The sequence below is a fragment of the Notothenia rossii genome (genome assembly GCF_949606895.1).
Source record: "Notothenia rossii genome assembly, chromosome: 8".
Classification (NCBI taxonomy): Eukaryota; Metazoa; Chordata; class Actinopteri; order Perciformes; family Nototheniidae; genus Notothenia; species Notothenia rossii.
In genome coordinates, this window is record NC_136906.1 from 2,095,211 (window position 1) to 2,114,841 (window position 19,631).

A 19,631-nucleotide genomic window follows, 5' to 3' on the forward strand; every position below is an offset into this window, starting at 1 on the left:
TGAGAGAACATTTGAGATGCATTGTGGGACATGTAGTTTATGGGCAACGTGCTTCTGTAAATCATCATGTAACCGTATAATAAACATATTATATTCTTTGCAAGCTCTTGTGGGGCCACAGAAAATGAAGTCACGGGCCGGATTTGGCCCCCGGGCCTTGAGTTTGACACCCTCCTTTACTGCTTTCCTCTTCAAACTTCACTTACTAACCTCAAAGAGTCACAGTTTTTAGCTACGGAAACACATCTTGTCTGTTCAAATATTGATGTTGTTTGAGGCACGGTTGGTGAATTTAAAGGTGGCAGTTTGTGCTATTAACTCAGGTGTTTCAGGGTTTAGTCTGATTCAAGATTCAACTCTTCATCGTGTGCTCAGCAGCTGCAGTGCAGACATGTCAATGAAAACAGAGCAACATGAATCTATAGGACATCAAGCAGATACAAAGTGAAAGAGAATGTTTGAGATGTGCAAGTGGCAGATTGATCAAAGTGTCTCTTATAAACTGTAGGGCAGGGGGAAAGGTTAAGGCATGTGGTTTAGATTGAAAGTGAAATGAAATCTATGATGCATGTCTCTTATCCTCGCAACTAAAGTTATTAAATATCCGCTTTTATGTAAGGTTTGAGGGTGTGGTTCTGGAAGCCTCATTTGCATATTCACCTGTCGCGGCGCGCCCAGAGGCTTTTTAGTGGGCGCGTCACCGGGATGCCAGGGGTTGTTTCTCACAGGAGGAGGAAGCGTGTGTGGCGAAGGCTGGTATTCAGCGGGCAGGGTTGGGTTGTAACGGAATGTAACAACGTAATCAGAATACAAAAATCAAGCCTGCGGTCGCTCGTTAGCCTTTCTAATGATTCTGAAGGTAAACACAGTGAAGGCGCTGCGTGCTCCTCTTCTCAGAGGCTGAGTTAACCCTCCCGCTGCCGCCTGGTGCTGCAGAGACTTCATGAAGTGAAGGAGGTCCTCCCAACACTGGCAGGACAGAAGGCGACACGCCCGTTCTAAGCCGTGTCCCTCACTCCTCACATCCTGCATCCCCAACAAGTTTATTATTGTTGCATCGTTGCAGATGTTATGTTTCAGTTGTGCTCTTGATAAGCCATTCAAACAAAACACGTTCAGTTTCCTTTTGCTTTTTGTGTCTCCTGTTCACCAGAACAAACCATCTGTGATGGAAAAAGAAAGTAATCCAAAAGTAATCTGATTACGTTACTTTTTGAAGACACGTAACTGTAACTGTATTCGGATTACTTTCAGAGCCATGTATTCAGTAATCAGTAACTGATTACATTTACAAAGTAACCCTGTCAGCGGGATATTGTAATTCCTCAACATGTATGGTTAAATGTAACGGGGAAGTTAATGGAAAACCGAATCTGTGGATATTGCATCGACCGACCAAGAAGCACGTCTCCGTGGAGAGGACGCACTCAAAGAGAGAGATGTTCTCTCCAACCCCGGGTGAGATCACTCCTCTGGGACACGCCGGTCCTCGTGTTTCCTTTCTTTGTGGATTATAGCCTGAAAAGGCCGACAAACATTTCTGTTTTTGCCGCTGACGGGCGCAGGAGCAACAGTTTTTTTTGTATCAATGAACTATGGCCTGGATTAGGCAGTAAAGACGATTTCAGTGCATCGCGAGTGGACTTTTTGTTGGGTTTGTTTTGTTTGGCTCAAAACTTGAATACACTTGAATAACGCAGAGAAGCTGTCTTTGTTTATCTTGTGAATGTGTGCATATAGACTTTAGTTAATACATTTCTGTGGGGACTATTTTGTGGGAAGAACAGATTGTCCGTTTATCAGTTCTGTTTACCTTTATAATATTATTTCATTCAAGAACCCCTTGTGCTTTTAAGTAACACAACTATTTTAGATAGCTGATCGTTCCAAAGTAAATATAAATAAAATAGAAATAGTGCAAGAATAGTCTATCTACGTCGGATATAGATAACTAAATTGCAAGATGCAAAGAGATGAATGTTTACGGATGTTCTTTAAAAAGTTTAGGTGTTTTATAGTCCTATGGCCTGTGGGAGGAAAACTGTCCCTGAGTACTTTGGCGTCTATGTTTAAGGCTCCCTGGGCCAATGGGATTCCTCCATGTGATTTTGGATTATATCAATTAATAATCTCTTATTCAAACAAATGTTTATGATACTGACACGTTTAGTTCAGCCGGATAATCTCCACATATTAACACCACTTTCTGATTTCTGAAGTAAGAAGCTAATGTTGGGCTATAAAGGAACTACAGCACGGTCACATGACTTCACTACACCACCGCTAAGCTAAAGGAGGCTAATGTTAGGCTATAAAGGAACTACAGCACGGTCACATGACTTCACGTCACCACCGCTAAGCTAAAGGTGGCTAATGTTGGGCTATAAAGGAACTACAGCACGGTCACATGACTTCACGTCACCACCGCTAAGCTAAAGGTGGCTAATGTTGGGCTATAAAGGAACTACAGCACGGTCACATGACTTCACGTCACCACCGCTAAGCTAAAGGTGGCTAATGTTGGGCTATAAAGGAACTACAGCACGGTCACATGACTTCACGTCACCACCGCTAAGCTAAAGGGGGCTAATGTTGGGCTCTAAAGGAACTACAGCACGGTCACATGACTTCACGTCACCACCGCTAAGCTAAAGGTGGCTAATGTTGGGCTATAAAGGAACTACAGCACGGTCACATGACTTCACGTCACCACCGCTAAGCTAAAGGGGGCTAATGTTGGGCTCTAAAGGAACTACAGCACGGTCACATGACTTCACGTCACCACCGCTAAGCTAAAGGTGGCTAATGTTGGGATACAAAAGGAACTACAGCACGGTCACATGACTTCACGTCACCACCGCTAAGCTAAAGGAGGCTAATGTTGGGCTATAAAGGAACTACAGCACGGTCACATGACTTCACGTCACCACCGCTAAGCTAAAGGTGGCTAATGTTGGGATATAAAAGGAACTACAGCACGGTCACATGACTTCACGTCACCACCGCTAAGCTAAAGGAGGCTAATGTTGGGCTATAAAGGAACTACAGCACGGTCACATGACTTCACGTCACCACCGCTAAGCTAAAGGAGGCTAATGTTGGGCTATAAAGGAACTACAGCACGGTCACATGACTTCACGTCACCACCGCTAAGCTAAAGGAGGCTAATGTTGGGCTATAAAGGAACTACAGCACGGTCACATGACTTCACGTCACCACCGCTAAGCTAAAGGTGGCTAATGTTGGGATATAAAAGGAACTACAGCACGGTCACATGACTTCACGTCACCACCGCTAAGCTAAAGGAGGCTAATGTTGGGCTATAAAGGAACTACAGCACGGTCACATGACTTCACGTCACCACCGCTAAGCTAAAGGAGGCTAATGTTGGGCTATAAAGGAACTACAGCACGGTCACATGACTTCACGTCACCACCGCTAAGCTAAAGGAGGCTAATGTTGGGCTATAAAGGAACTACAGCACGGTCACATGACTTCACGTCACCACCACTAAGCTAAAGGAAGCTAATGTTGGGCTATAAAGGAACTACAGCACGGTCACATGACTTCACGTCACCACCACTAAGCTAAAGGCGGCTAATGTTGGGCGTGCTAGAGCTTAGTTGTCTCAATTAGACACTTAATAGCAACCTCAGTTTCAAAATGGGGTATTTTCTTTCTCTCTTCATCTTGTTTTAACCACAGACCTGATTTCAAAGTGAACTCTGACCTCACAAAACAGGTTTTTGGCTATAAATCAGGTACTCTTAGGGCATGCTAATAATGACAATTCCACACAAAAGTGGTGACGTTTGGGACAGACATAATAATTAACTGTAACTATAATTGGGTGGTGGAGGCAGTAATTAGAGATTAGTTTATTTTCTGTATGTCTCGTTGTGTTTCAGATAAAGACTTTAAGACATAGCTCTCAGAAAATCTCTCTTTAGAATAAGCTGTTGTTTGTTGACGTGTCCTTAACCAACCTATAGGATTATGGCTGAGATTGAAAACACATCTTTAAATCACACTGGTGTGTTAGTTGCCTGATGTGAGCCTTTGGTATTTCACCTGGGGGGTATACTACGAAGCAGGTTTTTCTCTTAGCGGCTAACTTCAGGGTAAACTCGGGGTTTCCGGCCCTACGAAGCTGGTTCTCTTCTTAGCAGGCTAGATCTCCATGGTAACTTACGCTGTGCGGCTAACCTGCCCCGGAGCAGGTTAGGTTGCAGGCTAAGAGCTCAACTCAGTGAAAGCACTGCCTGCTGACCAATCAGAGCTCAGTGTGCGGAGTTTAAAGCGATCAAGTCATATTACAGGAGAAAGGAAATACAGAAAAGCTGCCGTTGCAGGAAAGACGGCCGGCAAAAATCACTGACTGTGTGAACGTGAACATGAATAGAATATCACCTCCCATCTTCAGAGCAATCTGACTATTATAACATTAGCGTTAAGAAAGCTTACTTAAATATCTGCCACAACATAAGTAACCGGATCAGAGTAACATTAAGTACAGTCCGCGGCATATCACATCATAATGTATCATCTCCTTATCTGAGTCAGCTGAGCCGTATCTGGCCGTGCAACACTCACAGTGTCACATACTGGATGCAGAAGGATTATTTGAAGCAACACATTAAGTTGAGGAAACACTCGAGTCAAATGTAATGAAAGTCAGATGGTGTCTTAGACGGGGCAGTGATATCATAAACCTGTTCATGTACGCATTCAAACACTTGTTCTGTTACCAGCTGTATTCACCTTGCAGGTGCAGCTATGTGGCTTTGATCCTGGATCAAGTGTTTAAGTCATGGATGTTTAAAGTTTAACTTCTTCATATGTCTAATATTATAGTTGACTTTTCATTCAGGAAGTATGACGCTGCGCTGTCAGTACGCTTCTCCATGTCTGTGATTGGTCGAATTCTCCAGATACCACCCCTTTCATGTGAACGCGCTCCTAACTAGATAGGACACGGCTGGCTTGAGCGATCCACTTGATAACCCGTGTCGTAGGACAGTTTAGTGAGAGCGCGTATGTTTTGGATTAGGCCAACCGGCTAACTCAAACATATCCAGGTTAGGTTGAACCAGCTTCGTAGTACAGGCCTCTGGTGTCTTTACTCTGTAATCCAGGTGTCCTATTCTCTGCAGACACTTAAACATCCTGCACAAAGTCCAACACCTGAACGCACCATAGACTGTATTCATAAAGACTGTGCATGCTGCTGCAGGCTGGTCATGTGACGTGCTGTTACTGAGCACACCATCACTCATTTTAATGCATTTATTGTTTATATACTGAGTATTATTTGGTGATATTTTACTGGAACAACATAATAATAATAATAATAATACATTTTACTTTAGGCGTCTTTCATGACACCCAAGGACACCGTACAATTTTCTTAAAAAATAAAACGCTGAACAGATAAAACACAAACAGGAAGTCATAGAGGAGACGGTCAAGTGGACACAAATGAAACATATAATGGGGAGCACTACAGTGAGGAGGCAGATTTGAACAGGTGGGTTTTTAATTGGGATTTGAATATGGTGATTGTGTCTGACTGTGGGATGTGCGGGGGGAGGGAGTTCCAGAGTCTGGGAGCAGTGCAGCTAAAAGCCCGAGCACCCGTGGTGACGAGGCGTGTGGTGGGGACAGTCAGCAGACCAGCAGAGGAGGAGCGAGAGGGGTTGTACTCCTGAAGAAAGTCAGCCAGATAGAGAGAGGGGGGGGGGGGCAGGTTATGTAGGGCTTTGTAAGTGAGCAGTATGTTTTTGAAGTTGATACGGGATTGAACAGGGTGCCAGTGGAGTTGGATGAGGATGGGGTGATGTGTTCTGAGGCCTTGGTGCCGGTGATGATCCGGGCTGCAGAGTTCTGTATGATTTGTAGTAGGGCTGCAGAATTACTCGTATTTTAATCGCGATCACGATTATGGCTTGCAACGATTACGAAAACAACGTAATCGAAATAAAACGATTTTTGTTTAATTATTATTATTATTATTTTTTTTTATAATAATTTTTTATTGGTTTTTCAGTTGAATTCTACTTAAAGTTCAAGGTAATCAAATGTTAAAAACATACTGTTCACATTTTTATTCTTCAATACATGGATGTTTTCAAAGTCAATGAATAATCGCATTTAATAATCGCAATTACAATTATTGACCCAAATCATCGAGATTATGATTTTTGCCATAATCGAGCAGCCCTAATTTGTAGTTTATTGATGAGCTTGGTGGGTATGCCTGAGAGGATGGCGTTACAGTAGTCGATGCGGGACGTGACAAATGCATTGACCAGGACTTCAGTGTTTGGTTGAGAAAGGGATGGGCGCAGTCTGGAGATGCTGCGTATGTGGAAGAAGGCAGTCCGGGTGATGTTATTTATGTGAGGTGAAAATGAGAGGGATCTGTCTGCTCAATATGGGCCTAATAACGCAGCAGTACCACAAGAATAGTCTCCCATAATAACACTTAACAAATATGATCTCTTCTTATGTAACAAGACATGCAACTATAAGTACTCGTGTCAAAATCACAAAAAATGTTGTATTTCTAACTCCGACTATGTTCCCTATTCCCTAAATGTTGTTCATAACCAATAAGCTAGTAGTTTGACTCTGGTGCATTTTGTTATTTATCTTCTTTACTTACTTGTAAAGCGCTTTGAGCACCAGGAAAAGCACTTTATAAATAGCATGTATTATTATTATTATTATTATTATGTAAATTAACAACTAGTTGATGGTGAATACATGTACCTTAATATAAAGTGTTACCAAAACAATTTTAAAAATCCAGAAGCGCAGACCTAGTGCTCGTTCGCAGGCTTAGCTTGACCCTGGTGGTGGTGAATGGATGGTTGGGGTCGGTCTGAAGGGGAGTGGCTTAGCTTGACCCTGGTGTTGGTGAATGGATCGTTGGGTTCGGTCTGAAGGGGAGGGGCTTAGCTTGACCCTGGTGGTGGTGAATGGACGGTTGGGTTCGGTCTGAAGGGGAGGGGCTTAGCTTGACCCTGGATTCAGAGGGACAGGAGGTGAAAGGGGGGAAGGAGGGTTGTGTCGAGTCACCTGAAATGACAGCTGTCAGAGGGGGGAGAGCAGATTTAAAAGGTTTAGCAGAGCGCTATGATAGGCTTTTGAGAATAGAGCAAAGTGATTGGTTAAGCTGGGGAGTGATGCCCTGATCACTTATTGAGAGGAGAGAGAGTAGTAACATGGACATAGTAAATTAATGAGTAAAGACGGTCTTCCTGGTTGAACTTGCGCTGAGCTTCATTTGTGTGAAATAGCTTCAGGAAGTGAGAAATATTCAGCAATCAATGACTCGGCGCCTGACAGAGGACGTCTTAACACACACACACACACACACACACACACACACACACACACACACACACACACACACTGCATGCTGACCTACTATCCATAGGACGTCTGACTGTAACTGTATATTTGTCATGTCATCGTTCACAGCTGTGCAGAGCTCCAACAGTACTCAGATCTACAAGTGAAAGTAAAAGTGGCAGCACTAAACTGTCAACATACTCCCTTACAAGTCATCCATACATTCATACTTTAAGACTCTTTAGATGCTAATACGTGTGTACTTTGAGTAAAAGTACACACGTATTAGCATCTAAAGAGTCTTAAAGTACCAACAGCTTCATAAAACCTGACAAACTTTTATGAAATCTTGAATGAAATGTGTTTTTTGGAGCGGAGGGATTGGTTTTCATGGTCTATTTAACTAAAGGTGTATTTGGCAGCAATGTGCATTCATACTGAGTGTGTGTTTGTGTGTGTGTGTGTCCTCAAACTGAGTGTGTGTGTCCTCAAACTGAGCGTGTGTGTCCTCATAATGAGTGTGTGTGTCTTTGTTCTGAGTGTGTGTCCTCCGACTGAGTATTTGTGTCCTCCTACTGAGTGTGTGTGTACTGTCCTCCTTCTGAGTGTGTGTGTGTCCTCAAACTGAGTGCTTGTGTACTCGTTCTGAGTGTGTGTGTGTCCTCCTACTGAGTGTGTGTCCTCAAACTGAGTGTGTGTGTCCTCCTACTTAGTGTGTGTGTACTGTCCTCCTTCTGAGTGTGTGTGTGTCCTCAAACTGAGTGCTTGTGTACTCGTTCTGAGTGTGTGTGTGTCCTCTTTCTGAGTGTGTGTCCTCTGAGTGTGTGTTCCCTCAAACTGAGTGCTTGTGTACTCGTTCTGAGTGTGTGTGTGTGTACTCGTTCTGAGTGTGTGTACTCGTTCTAAGTGTGTGTGTACTCGTTCTGAGTGTGTGTGTGTACTCGTTCTGAGTGTGTGTCCTCATATGTGTGTGTGTGTGTCATACTGAGTAGGGATGGGAACGATTAATTGAATATTCAAAATTATTCAGGTATTCGAATATGAGTTATGAATATTTTTATTGTAATTCTTTTTTGTTTTGGGAGTTGTGCCTAAGTTGATTACATATGATCAAATTGAATAATTCAATGTATACGACAGCTGAGAGGGTCTTCTCTACAGCTGGCCTGATTGTGAATCGCCTCAGCACCCGCCTCTCCCCTGAGGAGACATGCTCATATTCTGAAACAAGAATGAGTATTGAATAGCTGCATTCTGTGATAGGCCCTGCTACAGGTTGTTGATCTCTGTTGTCACGGGTTACGTTACATTACATGTTAGACACTTTTATCCAAAGCGACTAAAATACATTCAGTACTGTGGGCAATCCCCACAGGAGCAGTTTGGGGTGAAGTGTCTCAGGGACACAACGACATGCTGACTGCTGTGGGACTCGAACTTGCTATCCCCTGATTCTAAGTCCATCACACTATCCAGTGAGCCACAGCCAACCCAACATTACCCTAACCCGTTATGTTGTTCGTGTTTGATCCCTCTTTCATTTAAAAACCAAGTCATGTTTAAGCATGAAAGCTGCCAACTGTTCAAACTGTGATCACCAGTTCAATACATTTGACACATTCGACTTGTTGAAATAGAAACAAACCATGTATTTATTTATTTTTCAAAATAAATTATTTTCTTTTTTGTAACTTTTTTTTCCCACTTTTTTTTTTTTTTTGTAGGATATGAACATTTCGGTTAATCGGTTAACCGTTTTTTTGGGGGTCGAATATTCGAATATACATTTGCTTTCAAATTCTCATCCCTAATTCTGAGTGTGTGTGTCTTCGTACTGAGTGTGTGTGTCCTCGTTCTGTGTGTGTTCTCGTTTTGTGTGTATGTTCTCGTTCTGTGTGTGTCCTCTTTCTGTGTGTGTGTGTGTGTCCTCGTTGTGTGTGTGTCCTCGTTGTGTGTGTCCTCGTTCTGTGTGTGTGTGTGTGTGTGTCCTCGTTGTGTGTGTGTGTGTGTCCTCGTTGTGTGTGTGTCCCGTTCTGTGTGTGTGTCCTCGTGGTGTGTGTGTGTGTGTCCTCGTGGTGTGTGTGTGTATGTGTCCTCGTTCTGTGTGTGTGTGTCCTCGTTCTGTGTGTGTGTGTCCTCGTTGTGTTTGTGTGTGTCCTCGTGTGTGTGTCCTCGTTCTGTGTGTGTGTGTCCTCGTTGTGTGTGTGTGTGTGTCCTCGTTCTGTGTGTGTGTGTCCTCGTTGTGTGTGTGTGTGTGTCCTCGTTGTGTGTGTGTGTCCTCGTTGTGTGTGTGTCCTCATTGTGTGTGTGTGTGTCCTCGTTGTGTGTGTTAGTGGAAAGGAGCAATAACAAACAGCAGCGGTGACACGTTGTGTTTCTGTCCAATCAGAGAGTGCTTGTTGAGGAAACTCCCGGCTTCTGAAGGAGATTATTCATCCAAACGTAACGAGGACAGATTAGACATTTTAAAGATGTAACTAAAACACAACTGCTGAAATAACAATCGTAATGTACATGACATCACTCGAAGGTGACGAATAAGGAACCGCTTCTGATTCATTTAGAAAGTGTTCATTTTTGTTCTGATGATCATTTCCCTTTTGACTAGATGTTTTCATATCGCCCCTGGTTATTTTCCCGGCACTGTTAACTTCCTTATTTATTTTGATGTCTCAATGATTGTGTTATTTGTTGCACTGTTGGAGGAAACTTTTTCCTACATGTAATTATACACACTTAGTTTTAGCAGCTGCAGCTCATGCGAACTCAAATTGCCTTCAGTTACATTTCAGTTTATTGGCCCATCAATGAAATGATTAATATTCACTAGCAAACGTTTTTTGTGTCAGTGTTTGTCTCCCTAAATGTTACCTAAACCCAACCTTAAAGTGGACCTATCATGCTATATTTGAATAACATAGTGTAGGACCATACCTATATAAGGCATATTTATACTTTTTATTTTTCAAAATACCGAACAGATCATGCATTTGATCCATTCCTCATTTCGCTCAATTTAACACTGCCTTTCATGCTTGGATTCTGTGAGAACAGCACCATCTGGTGGCCTGAAATATGTACTACAGCGTCTCCAGCACTTTCCAAAGGCAATGTCCGTGGCTGTCTCCTCCTGATTGGTGGAGTTGGCCCAATAGCCGTAGCGCCACTTCTGTAACGTCATAGAAGTGTTCAAATCTGGATCAGTCTGTATCAGATCCATTGTAGCCCCTTTTTAAGAGATTTGGGTATGGAGGGAAATGGAGGGTTGTGTTTTCTGACACTTGGTGAGTTCCCTGGAACACCGGGGACACATATTCATGTAGAAAAGACATACACAAGTGCATTTTGCATGATAGGTCCCCTTTAAGTTAAACCTTAGCAAATCATCTTATAACCACCCAACCATAAATTCAGTTAACCACTTGTTAACACGCACACACACACACACACACACACACACACACACACACACACACACACACACACACACACACACACACACACACACACACACACACACACACACACACTCGTTCTGAGTATGTGTCTTCGTTATGTGTGTGTGTGTCTTTGTTCTGTGTGTGTGTGTCCTCGTCTTATAACCACCATCACCTCAGTTAACCACTTTAAAAAAGTGTATCTTTAAATGGTATTGCCAACAACTAGCCTTTGTACACATGACAATAAAGCTTTGACTCTTTGAATAAAACTTATTTATATTCACACACCGATGAAAGACACAACTCATATTTCTCAGATACTTGCTCAATGTTTTGTTTTTGTTGAAATTATGTGATTGAAGTTGCATGTTTTTAAATTAGTCTATAATAATAATACATTGGACTTTTAATAGCGCTTTCCCTAAAGCTCAAATACGCTTTACATAGAAGCAGAATAGAAACAGCACAAATACATAACTCAGAATGAGGAAGCAGTCCTGTGACACATTACATCACTCTGGTGTTTTCACACAGAGCGAAACAAAAACAATGCCGCGCTAATTATAAAAAATACATGCAGCGCTAATTATAACAAAAACATGCAGCGCTAATTATAAACGAATTATAAACGAATTATAAACCACGGTTATTAAAACTTGCTTATTTGTGTCTGTTTACAAAGTCTGCCGCAGCTCAGAGGAAGTAGTAGTTATTTAAAAGTAAACAAAATACACACATTGTTTGTCGGAAGTTAACAAGAGTATTTTGATGAGTAGTGCTACTTTAAAAAGGCCCTATTCAGCAGAAGGGGACTCTTTAAAGTAAAGACACTACATACTGATATACACCTGAACATCAGCAGGAGAGGACTCTTTAAAGTAGAGACACTACATACTGATATACACCTGAACATCAGCAGGAGAGGACTCTTTAAAGTAAAGACACTACATACTGATATACACCTGAACATCAGCAGGAGAGGACTCTTTAAAGTAGAGACACTACATACTGATATACACCTGAACATCAGCAGGAGAGGACTCTTTAAAGTAGAGACACTACATACTGATATACACCTGAACACCAGCAGGAGAGGACTCTTTAAAGTAGAGACACTACATACTGATATACACCTGAACATCAGCAGGAGAGGACTCTTTAAAGTAGAGACACTACATACTGATATACACCTGAACACCACTAGGAGAGGACTCTTTAAAGTAGAGACACTAGATACTGATATACACCTGAACACCAGCAGGAGAGGACTCTTTAAAGTAGAGACACTACATACTGATATACACCTGAACACCAGCAGGAGAGGACTCTTTAAAGTAGAGACACTACATACTGATATACACCTGAACATCAGCAGGAGAGGACTCTTTAAAGTAGAGACACTACATACTGATATACACCTGAACATCAGCTGGAGAGGACTCTTTAAAGTAGAGACACTACATACTGATATACACCTGAACATCAGCAGGAGAGGACTCTTTAAAGTAGAGACACTACATACTGATATACACCTGAACATCAGCAGGAGAGGACTCTTTAAAGTAGAGACACTACATACTGATATACACCTGAACATCAGCAGGAGAGGACTCTTTAAAGTAGAGACACTACATACTGATATACACCTGAACATCAGCAGGAAAGGACTCTTTAAAGTAGAGACACTACATACTGATATACACCTGAACATCAGCAGGAGAGGACTCTTTAAAGTAGAGACACTACATACTGATATACACCTGAACATCAGCAGGAGAGGACTCTTTAAAGTAGAGACACTACATACTGATATACACCTGAGCATCAGCAGGAGAGGACTCTTTAAAGTAGAGACAGTTCTTCTTCCAGCTCTGTTTAATAAGAAGAGTGATGTCTAAGTAGTTTCTCTCTCTGTTTCTTCTGCAGCATGGCGGAGGCTCACCAGGCGGTGGCCTTCCAGTTCACCATCACTCCAGAGGGGATCGACCTGCAGCTCTCATACCAGGCTCTGAACCAGATCCTCCTGTCGGGGGTTCGGTCCTGGAAGAAGAGAGTCAGCAGACTGAGGGTGAGCAAGCAAACAGCTGTTTGCTTTTCACCCAACAACGACAACCGGCTCACGAAACGCTGTGTTGTAGCGTTAATAAACGAAACAATTTAACAAAATTGCTAGTCAAAATACCTATACCACAGACAATGTGATTTTATGTCTTATGCCCCAAGCGGGCAATTGGAAAGTACGTTATGCTGGCCCGGGGTGTCGAGATAGTGCTTCCAGGGCAGTGGGCCATTTATAATGTTGAGCCCTGGGTGTAAGGGTTAGGATGTCATGTGTGTTAAAAGCAGAGGGTTTATTACGGGGTTAAATCCCCACCTGGAGAGAAGCAGGTCTAACGTGTTCTGACAGGGTGTCTGCACACACACACACACACACACACGCACACGCACACGCACGCATGCACGCACGCACACCTCAGGAATGTGTGTGTGTGGAGTTGTGTTTTTGAGGCCAGACATTTTCCAAACAATGTCTGATAAGAAAATAACTAACATTTAAGATAGAAGATGTATGTGAAAAGTATTCACATCTATAGAAAAAAAAAAACTTGAAATACGATAAAAGATTATAAAATAAAGTCCGTGTTTTAGGAAAACATTGTAAACTTTACACCATCCCAAATTACGATTTAAAAAGTCAAAATAAAATATTGAAAAATATATGAGAAATTATCCCAGAAATATACGTGGAAAAAAAGACAAATTTATAGGAAAATATTTGAATTTGAAAGTCTAACTAGAGAATGCAATTCCTGAAGAAATTGCGAGTGGGAATGCTTTATGCTGAAAAGCTGACTCTAAACTGCTATGCTGAATTGTAATGTGTGAGAAGAGAGTAATAATAAATAATACATTTGATTTATATAGCACACTTTAAAGACAAACGTCATCTCAAGGTGCTTCACAAAGCTATAAGGAAAAAAGTAAAAAGATATGTAAAGGAGCATATTGGATAAAATATGGCAATATAAAAAATAAAAGGTTAAGAGCATAAAAAGTTTAAAAATAAGTAAATAAATAAAGTAAAGGACGGTCAGTAAAATGCGGTGTGGAACAGGTGGGTCTTGAGGCGTTCCCTAAAAACTGAGTGATGCCGAGGTCCGTATGTTCTCTGGAAGCTGATTCCACAGACGTGGACCCAGGGAGCACGGTTTCCCATGGTGACCAGTTTCGTCCGCGGGACAGACAGGAGATTGGAGCTGTCTGACCTGAGTGTGCGTGAGGTATGGGAATGTTTTCTGATTAGCAGTTCCTGTAGGTAGGCGGGGCCAGTGTGGTTGATGGCGTTGAAGACAATTATGAGGACTTTGTAGTTGATCCGGTGTGTTACAGGGAGCCAGTGGAGTGAGTGAAGGATGGGGGTGATGTGCTCTGATTTGCGTGTTTTTGTGAGTATCCGGGCGGCACAGTTTTGTACATATTGTGAGTGGTTTCTGCTGGAATGCCTGCAAGCAGAGAATTGCATCCGGTTTGGTGAGGGAGTGTCGCATTTTGGAGATGTTTCTCAGGTGGTAGTATGAGGCTTGGCAGACCGTCTTTATGTGTGCTTGGATTGAAAGGGATGATTCCAGTTTCACACCAAGGCTCGTTACAAGTGGGGAGAGGGGAATGGAGTGGCCATTGATGCTGGCATGAGGGATATCAGTTTTTTGTGTTTGATGTGGTGTTCCAATCAGAATGGCCTCTGATTTGCTGCTATTCAGTTGGAGGGAGTTGTTGCTCATCCAGTGGTGTATGTGTTCCAGGCATCTTGAGACATTTGAAAGTGCCAGATGTTTATCCGGGGCAATTTGGACATAAATCTGTGTGTCATTAGCATATGTGTGGAAGCTGATGTTATGGGTCCTCAGTATTTGTCCCAGGGGCAACATGTAAATTAAAAAGAGCAGTGGCCCAAGGACTGACCCTTGGGGTACACCAGAGGTGACACAGTGTGTGTCGGAGGTGCTTTTTCTAAGACGGACATATTCCTGTCTTCCTGTGAGGTACGAGTGGAAAAAGTCCAGAGCCTTGCCAGCGATTCCCACCTCCTGGAGTCACCGGCACATGATGCGATGGTCAACAGTGTCAAATGCTGCACTTAAGTCCAGCAAGATGAGTAGGCTTGGGGAACCAGAGTCAGCCGCCATCAGCAGGTCATTTAGAACCCTGACCAGAGCTGTTTCAGTGCTGTGAGCTGGTCTGCAATCTGACTGGAAGGTTTCATAGAGCTCATGAGTATGGAGATGGTCGTGAAGCTGAAGGGCAACAACTTTTTCCAGAACTTTAGCTAGAAAAGGCAGGTTTGAGATGGGGCGGTAGTTTATCAGTACCTCAGGATCCAGGTTGTGCTTCTTCAGGACAGTTCTGATGGCTGCCAGCTTGAGGGAGGGGGGGACTTCACCACTCAACAAGGATTTGTTAATTATGATGGTGGCAGTTGGAATAATGGATGGAGAGCAAGCATTTGATGGAGCATGTACAGGATGTTGTGGAGAGACGGGTTGGTTTGAAGAGGCTTTGGCGATGTTAAGCCTGATGTTTTAAAAAAATTTTTTTTTAACTTGCATAAAGCGGTTGCAGTCATCAGTTGTAGGAGTGGTGGATGAGGGATCACTAGGCTTGAGGAACCGATGTATTGTGGAGAATAGGTGCTTGGGTTTGCTACGATTTGTCTCATTCAGATTGGAGTAGTAGGCTGACCTGGTTGCTCTCAATGCCGAGGAATAGGCCTTCTGGTGATTTTCTAAAAGAGAGCAGATGGACAGTTAGGCCAGTTTTCCTTTATCTGCGCTCAATCTTCCGACCCTCTGATTTTTGCCCTCTGAGCTGGTCAGTGTTCCCTGGGGCAGAGCCATGGAAAGACACCACTCGGCTTATTTCAGGTGCCAGCCTGTCTAGGCACTCATGCAGGGTTTTATTATACCGGTGCACATGCTCTTCAAGTGAGAGTGCTGCATGGGGCCTGGATAGGGCAGAGGAGAGGGCAGACGTTAGCTGAAGTGAAGAATTTAGATTGAAATGATACATGAACACTGGGGGCTTGAATGTGTGATGAGCGGTGTTGGGACTAACGCGTTACTGTAACGCAACTACTTTTTGTGGTAACTAATAGCGTTACTAGTTACCTATTCCCATTAAGTAACGCCGTTATAGTTACTGTGATTTAAGTGGGTGCGTTACTGCGTTACATTATGTGATGGAGCTGAACCAAATCTCCCTGCGGATGTAACTTACAGGCGAATACAGCGATGTGTCCTCTCACAGCACCATGGAAAAGTGAAAGTAACCAGAGAGGAGTGATGATTGGTTAACGCAGGGTAACATTTCAGGGTAAGCCAATCAGAGACAGAGTTGGGCGGGTCTTGCCTTATGGGGAAAATACACACACGAACACTTGTTAATGCTAACACACACACACACACACGGCAACGCTCACCAACAGTACACACACACACAATGGCAGATGCGAGTATCAGCGAGAGCAGCAGCGCATTTGCAACTTGGAGATATAACCACTATTTTCAATTTTGTGGGGGTAAAGGACGCAGAAAAATATGACGGTAAAATGTAAACTGTGTGCAGGACAGAAGGCATTGTCCACATCGAAAAACAGCAATGCCAATCTCCTGAAGCACCTAAGTAATGTACATGGGGCTAGAAAAGTAGTCGCCAAAGACCCCACTGTCTCAACCACAGGCAGTGACCCAGATGGAGCAACACCATCTAAACAGCCCAAAAAGATTTTTTTTAAATCACCACATGTCACCCAGTGTCAACTAAACAGATTGATTGCCAGGTATGTTGTTGAGGACATGCTGCCCATCGCAACTGTCGAGTCTGTTACCTTCAGAGAACTAGTCAGCAAAAAACAACACAAAAACTTGTATTTGTATTGTTGTTATTTTTAAAGTAACGTATTACTAGTTACTTTTATAATTTAGTATCTAATAAAGTAACTAGTTACATTTTTAAGAGCAGTAACTATAACTATTACACGTTACTTTTTAAAAGTAACTTGCCCAACACTGGTGATGAGAGAAGAAAAGAAAGTAAAAAGGCTTGGAAAAGCAGCAGAATATTTGAACTGCAAACTTTTGAACTAACTTGATGGCGAATGATCTGTCGCCATGCCAACGGCATTTGATGACATCCCATGATACGCTTAGATGTGTTGATGGTTGCATCGTTAACAAACCTGTGAAGTTTTGGGCCATTTGGAGCATTTTCACTGAAGTTATGAGAAAACCGTGTTTCATGGCAAGCATTGTGTCCCGTAGATGTCTTCACGGCTCACATGTGAAGTTTGAGCAAGGGATGCGTTTCCATGGAAACAGCCTATGGTGAGATCCGATTTGAAGTAGAGCTGTTCAGGGCCACAGTGTTAACCATCATGTGATGGTTGGAGCGTTCTGAGCATGTCAGCTGGAGTTATGACATCATCGTGTTCCATGGTAACGACGTTATGAAACACCTGCGCTTGAGCCCAGAGATCAAAGGTTTCCATGGTGATGTGCAGTAATCAGTGAGAGGAGAGCCTATCCATTGTTCTGAATGAGAGATAAACCTCTTACATGTGAACGTTTTGTTGAAGAACCGTAACAGATATCGGTGAAATTTCAAAGCGTGACGCATCTCAAGGACCCTGAGCGTCTGAACTGTACTTCTTGTGTACTTTGGGGTCAATAGTGTGGCCCCTTTGGCAGATTAACTAAAGGTGTGCGGCTGCTGCTGTGGTGGGGAAAGATGAGGCTGAACTTACAATGGGGTTTAATGGAGACATGTTGAACGTTTTTGTCACTTCATGCCCTCAAGAGGCATTTTGTTTAATTATTTTGCTTTTTTTTTTTTTTTTTTTAAGCTACGAGATGTTTTCCTACGTTTGTCATGAAAAATGATGTCTCAGGAATGTAGGGTTTGGGAATTATGGCAGGTTTAAAAGAACATATGAAGGCGAATTTCAAGCTGTCCTCCACTCTAGCTGTGATTTCACGCACACTAGAATCTGAAGAAGGCCTCTGTACCAAGGTCTGAACAATGTTTAATATCTCTAAAAGTAAGAATCAGATTTAAAAGTTGTGTTACACGAATAATGTGTAACATTTTAAAGTTGGAATGAGGTTTCTGAGTGAAAGTATGAAGGAGCAGTTAGCAGTTGAAGTTGTATGAAGATTGTTGAAGTCTGAAGAGTTTCTCCATTGACTTCAATGTTAAAAATGTGATGCATTATGGGATGTATCTCTGGAATTATGAAAGTTATGAATGAGAAAAGTAATAGCCATCGATTCCCGACCGAGCTGAACGTTTTGATTGAACGGAGGCGCAAAATAACCCGGCGGAATAAAAATAAAGAATTAGTCCGTAGAAGAACGGATAGTTGTATCAGCATTCCCACTAAATAATTTACACCTTTTTAAGTTAACACTGTATTTTCAAAAGTGACACCATCGATAAAACATCTGGAGTTGAAAGATTTAAGTCGATATACACACTTTGCAGAGGTGGAGGAAATACTTAATAACGTACTAAATGATAAACTCTGTTGCAGGTAAAGGATGGGGAAGTGTTTGTTTCTGATGCGTTTTCTTCTTCTGTGGTTCCAGAACGGCGTGATAAAGGGGGTGTACCCGGCCAGCCCCTCCTCCTGGCTGTTCGTCGTCATAGCGATACTCGCCACCATGTACATGCGCTCTGACCCCAGCATGGGTCTGATCACCAAGATACAGCAGCACCTGCCTCTCAGGTAACAACACACACACACACACACACACACACACACACACACACACACACACACACACACACACACACACACACACACACACACACACACACACACACACACACACACACACACACACACACACACATACAATATTAGTCTAAAATAGCTGCAAAACCCAATTTTCCCCGGATAAGAAAGATATATTTTTATTTTTCATTCACATTTTTTCTCATTAATTTCATTTTCTTACTTCACATACTCAGAACGAGGACACACACTTTATTTTTCCCAAATCGAGTCATCAGCCAGCAGCGTGTGAAACAGGTATTACACACAATTAGACATTCAAAATAGTGTTAAATCATTAAGTCAAGTTTTTTCTCACGTTTTTTTTTTAACTCTCCTTTAAGTGTTGGTGCAGCTGCAGGTTTCTTTTATTGACAATTATTTTACAAACCATCCAGGCTCATTGTAACAGTCAAACATGTTGGTGGTGTTGATACAGTGCAAAAATATACACATAAACAACATACAGCCAACAAAAAACACAAATAGAATGTTTTTGCTTTACGAAAGTGTCCAAGCGACATAAATAAGTCCAATAAGGAGAAACGTTTCTGGGCGTTTTTTGTCAGTCAGGCCTCAGAGTGATGTAACCAGACCGGGCCCGGCGCCACGAGGGGGCAAAAGGGGGAATTGCCCCCTCACCTTGAGCATCATGCATCCATCAAAAAGTACAATAAATGTCACAATTAAATTAATCACTTTAAATAATTATTTTCCCCAACACACGTCACTATGTTTGGATCAGATGTGTGGGTCAACAACGTGTAAACAAGCCTCAACCCCAAGTGAGCTTGTAGTCTCAATGTCAGCCTGTGTGCTAGCTGTAAACACAGACGGATGGGGGACCAAAACGTCCCCGTTTTCCGGGCAGAGTCCCCGTTTCTGGTAACCGGTGGCCGGTACCCGGTGGCCGGTACCCGGTTGAAACTCCCAAAAATGTTCCCGTTGTTGAACGTGCGTTAAAAAACAGAGCAAGGTGAAATCAAATGTTACATGTCAGTAAAAAC

General features: G+C 42.6%; 1 protein-coding gene across 1 annotated transcript in view; it reads left to right on the forward strand.

The window, feature by feature from the left end:
* The window catches only part of cpt1a2b (carnitine palmitoyltransferase 1A2b), a 59,711-nt gene that overhangs the window by 1,763 nt on the left and 38,317 nt on the right, over positions 1-19,631 (forward strand). Inside the window, 2 exon segments of the mRNA XM_079645612.1 lie at positions 12,723-12,864; positions 18,437-18,576. Coding sequence (XP_079501738.1) covers positions 12,724-12,864; positions 18,437-18,576 — 281 coding nt within the window. The 5' untranslated portion in view covers position 12,723.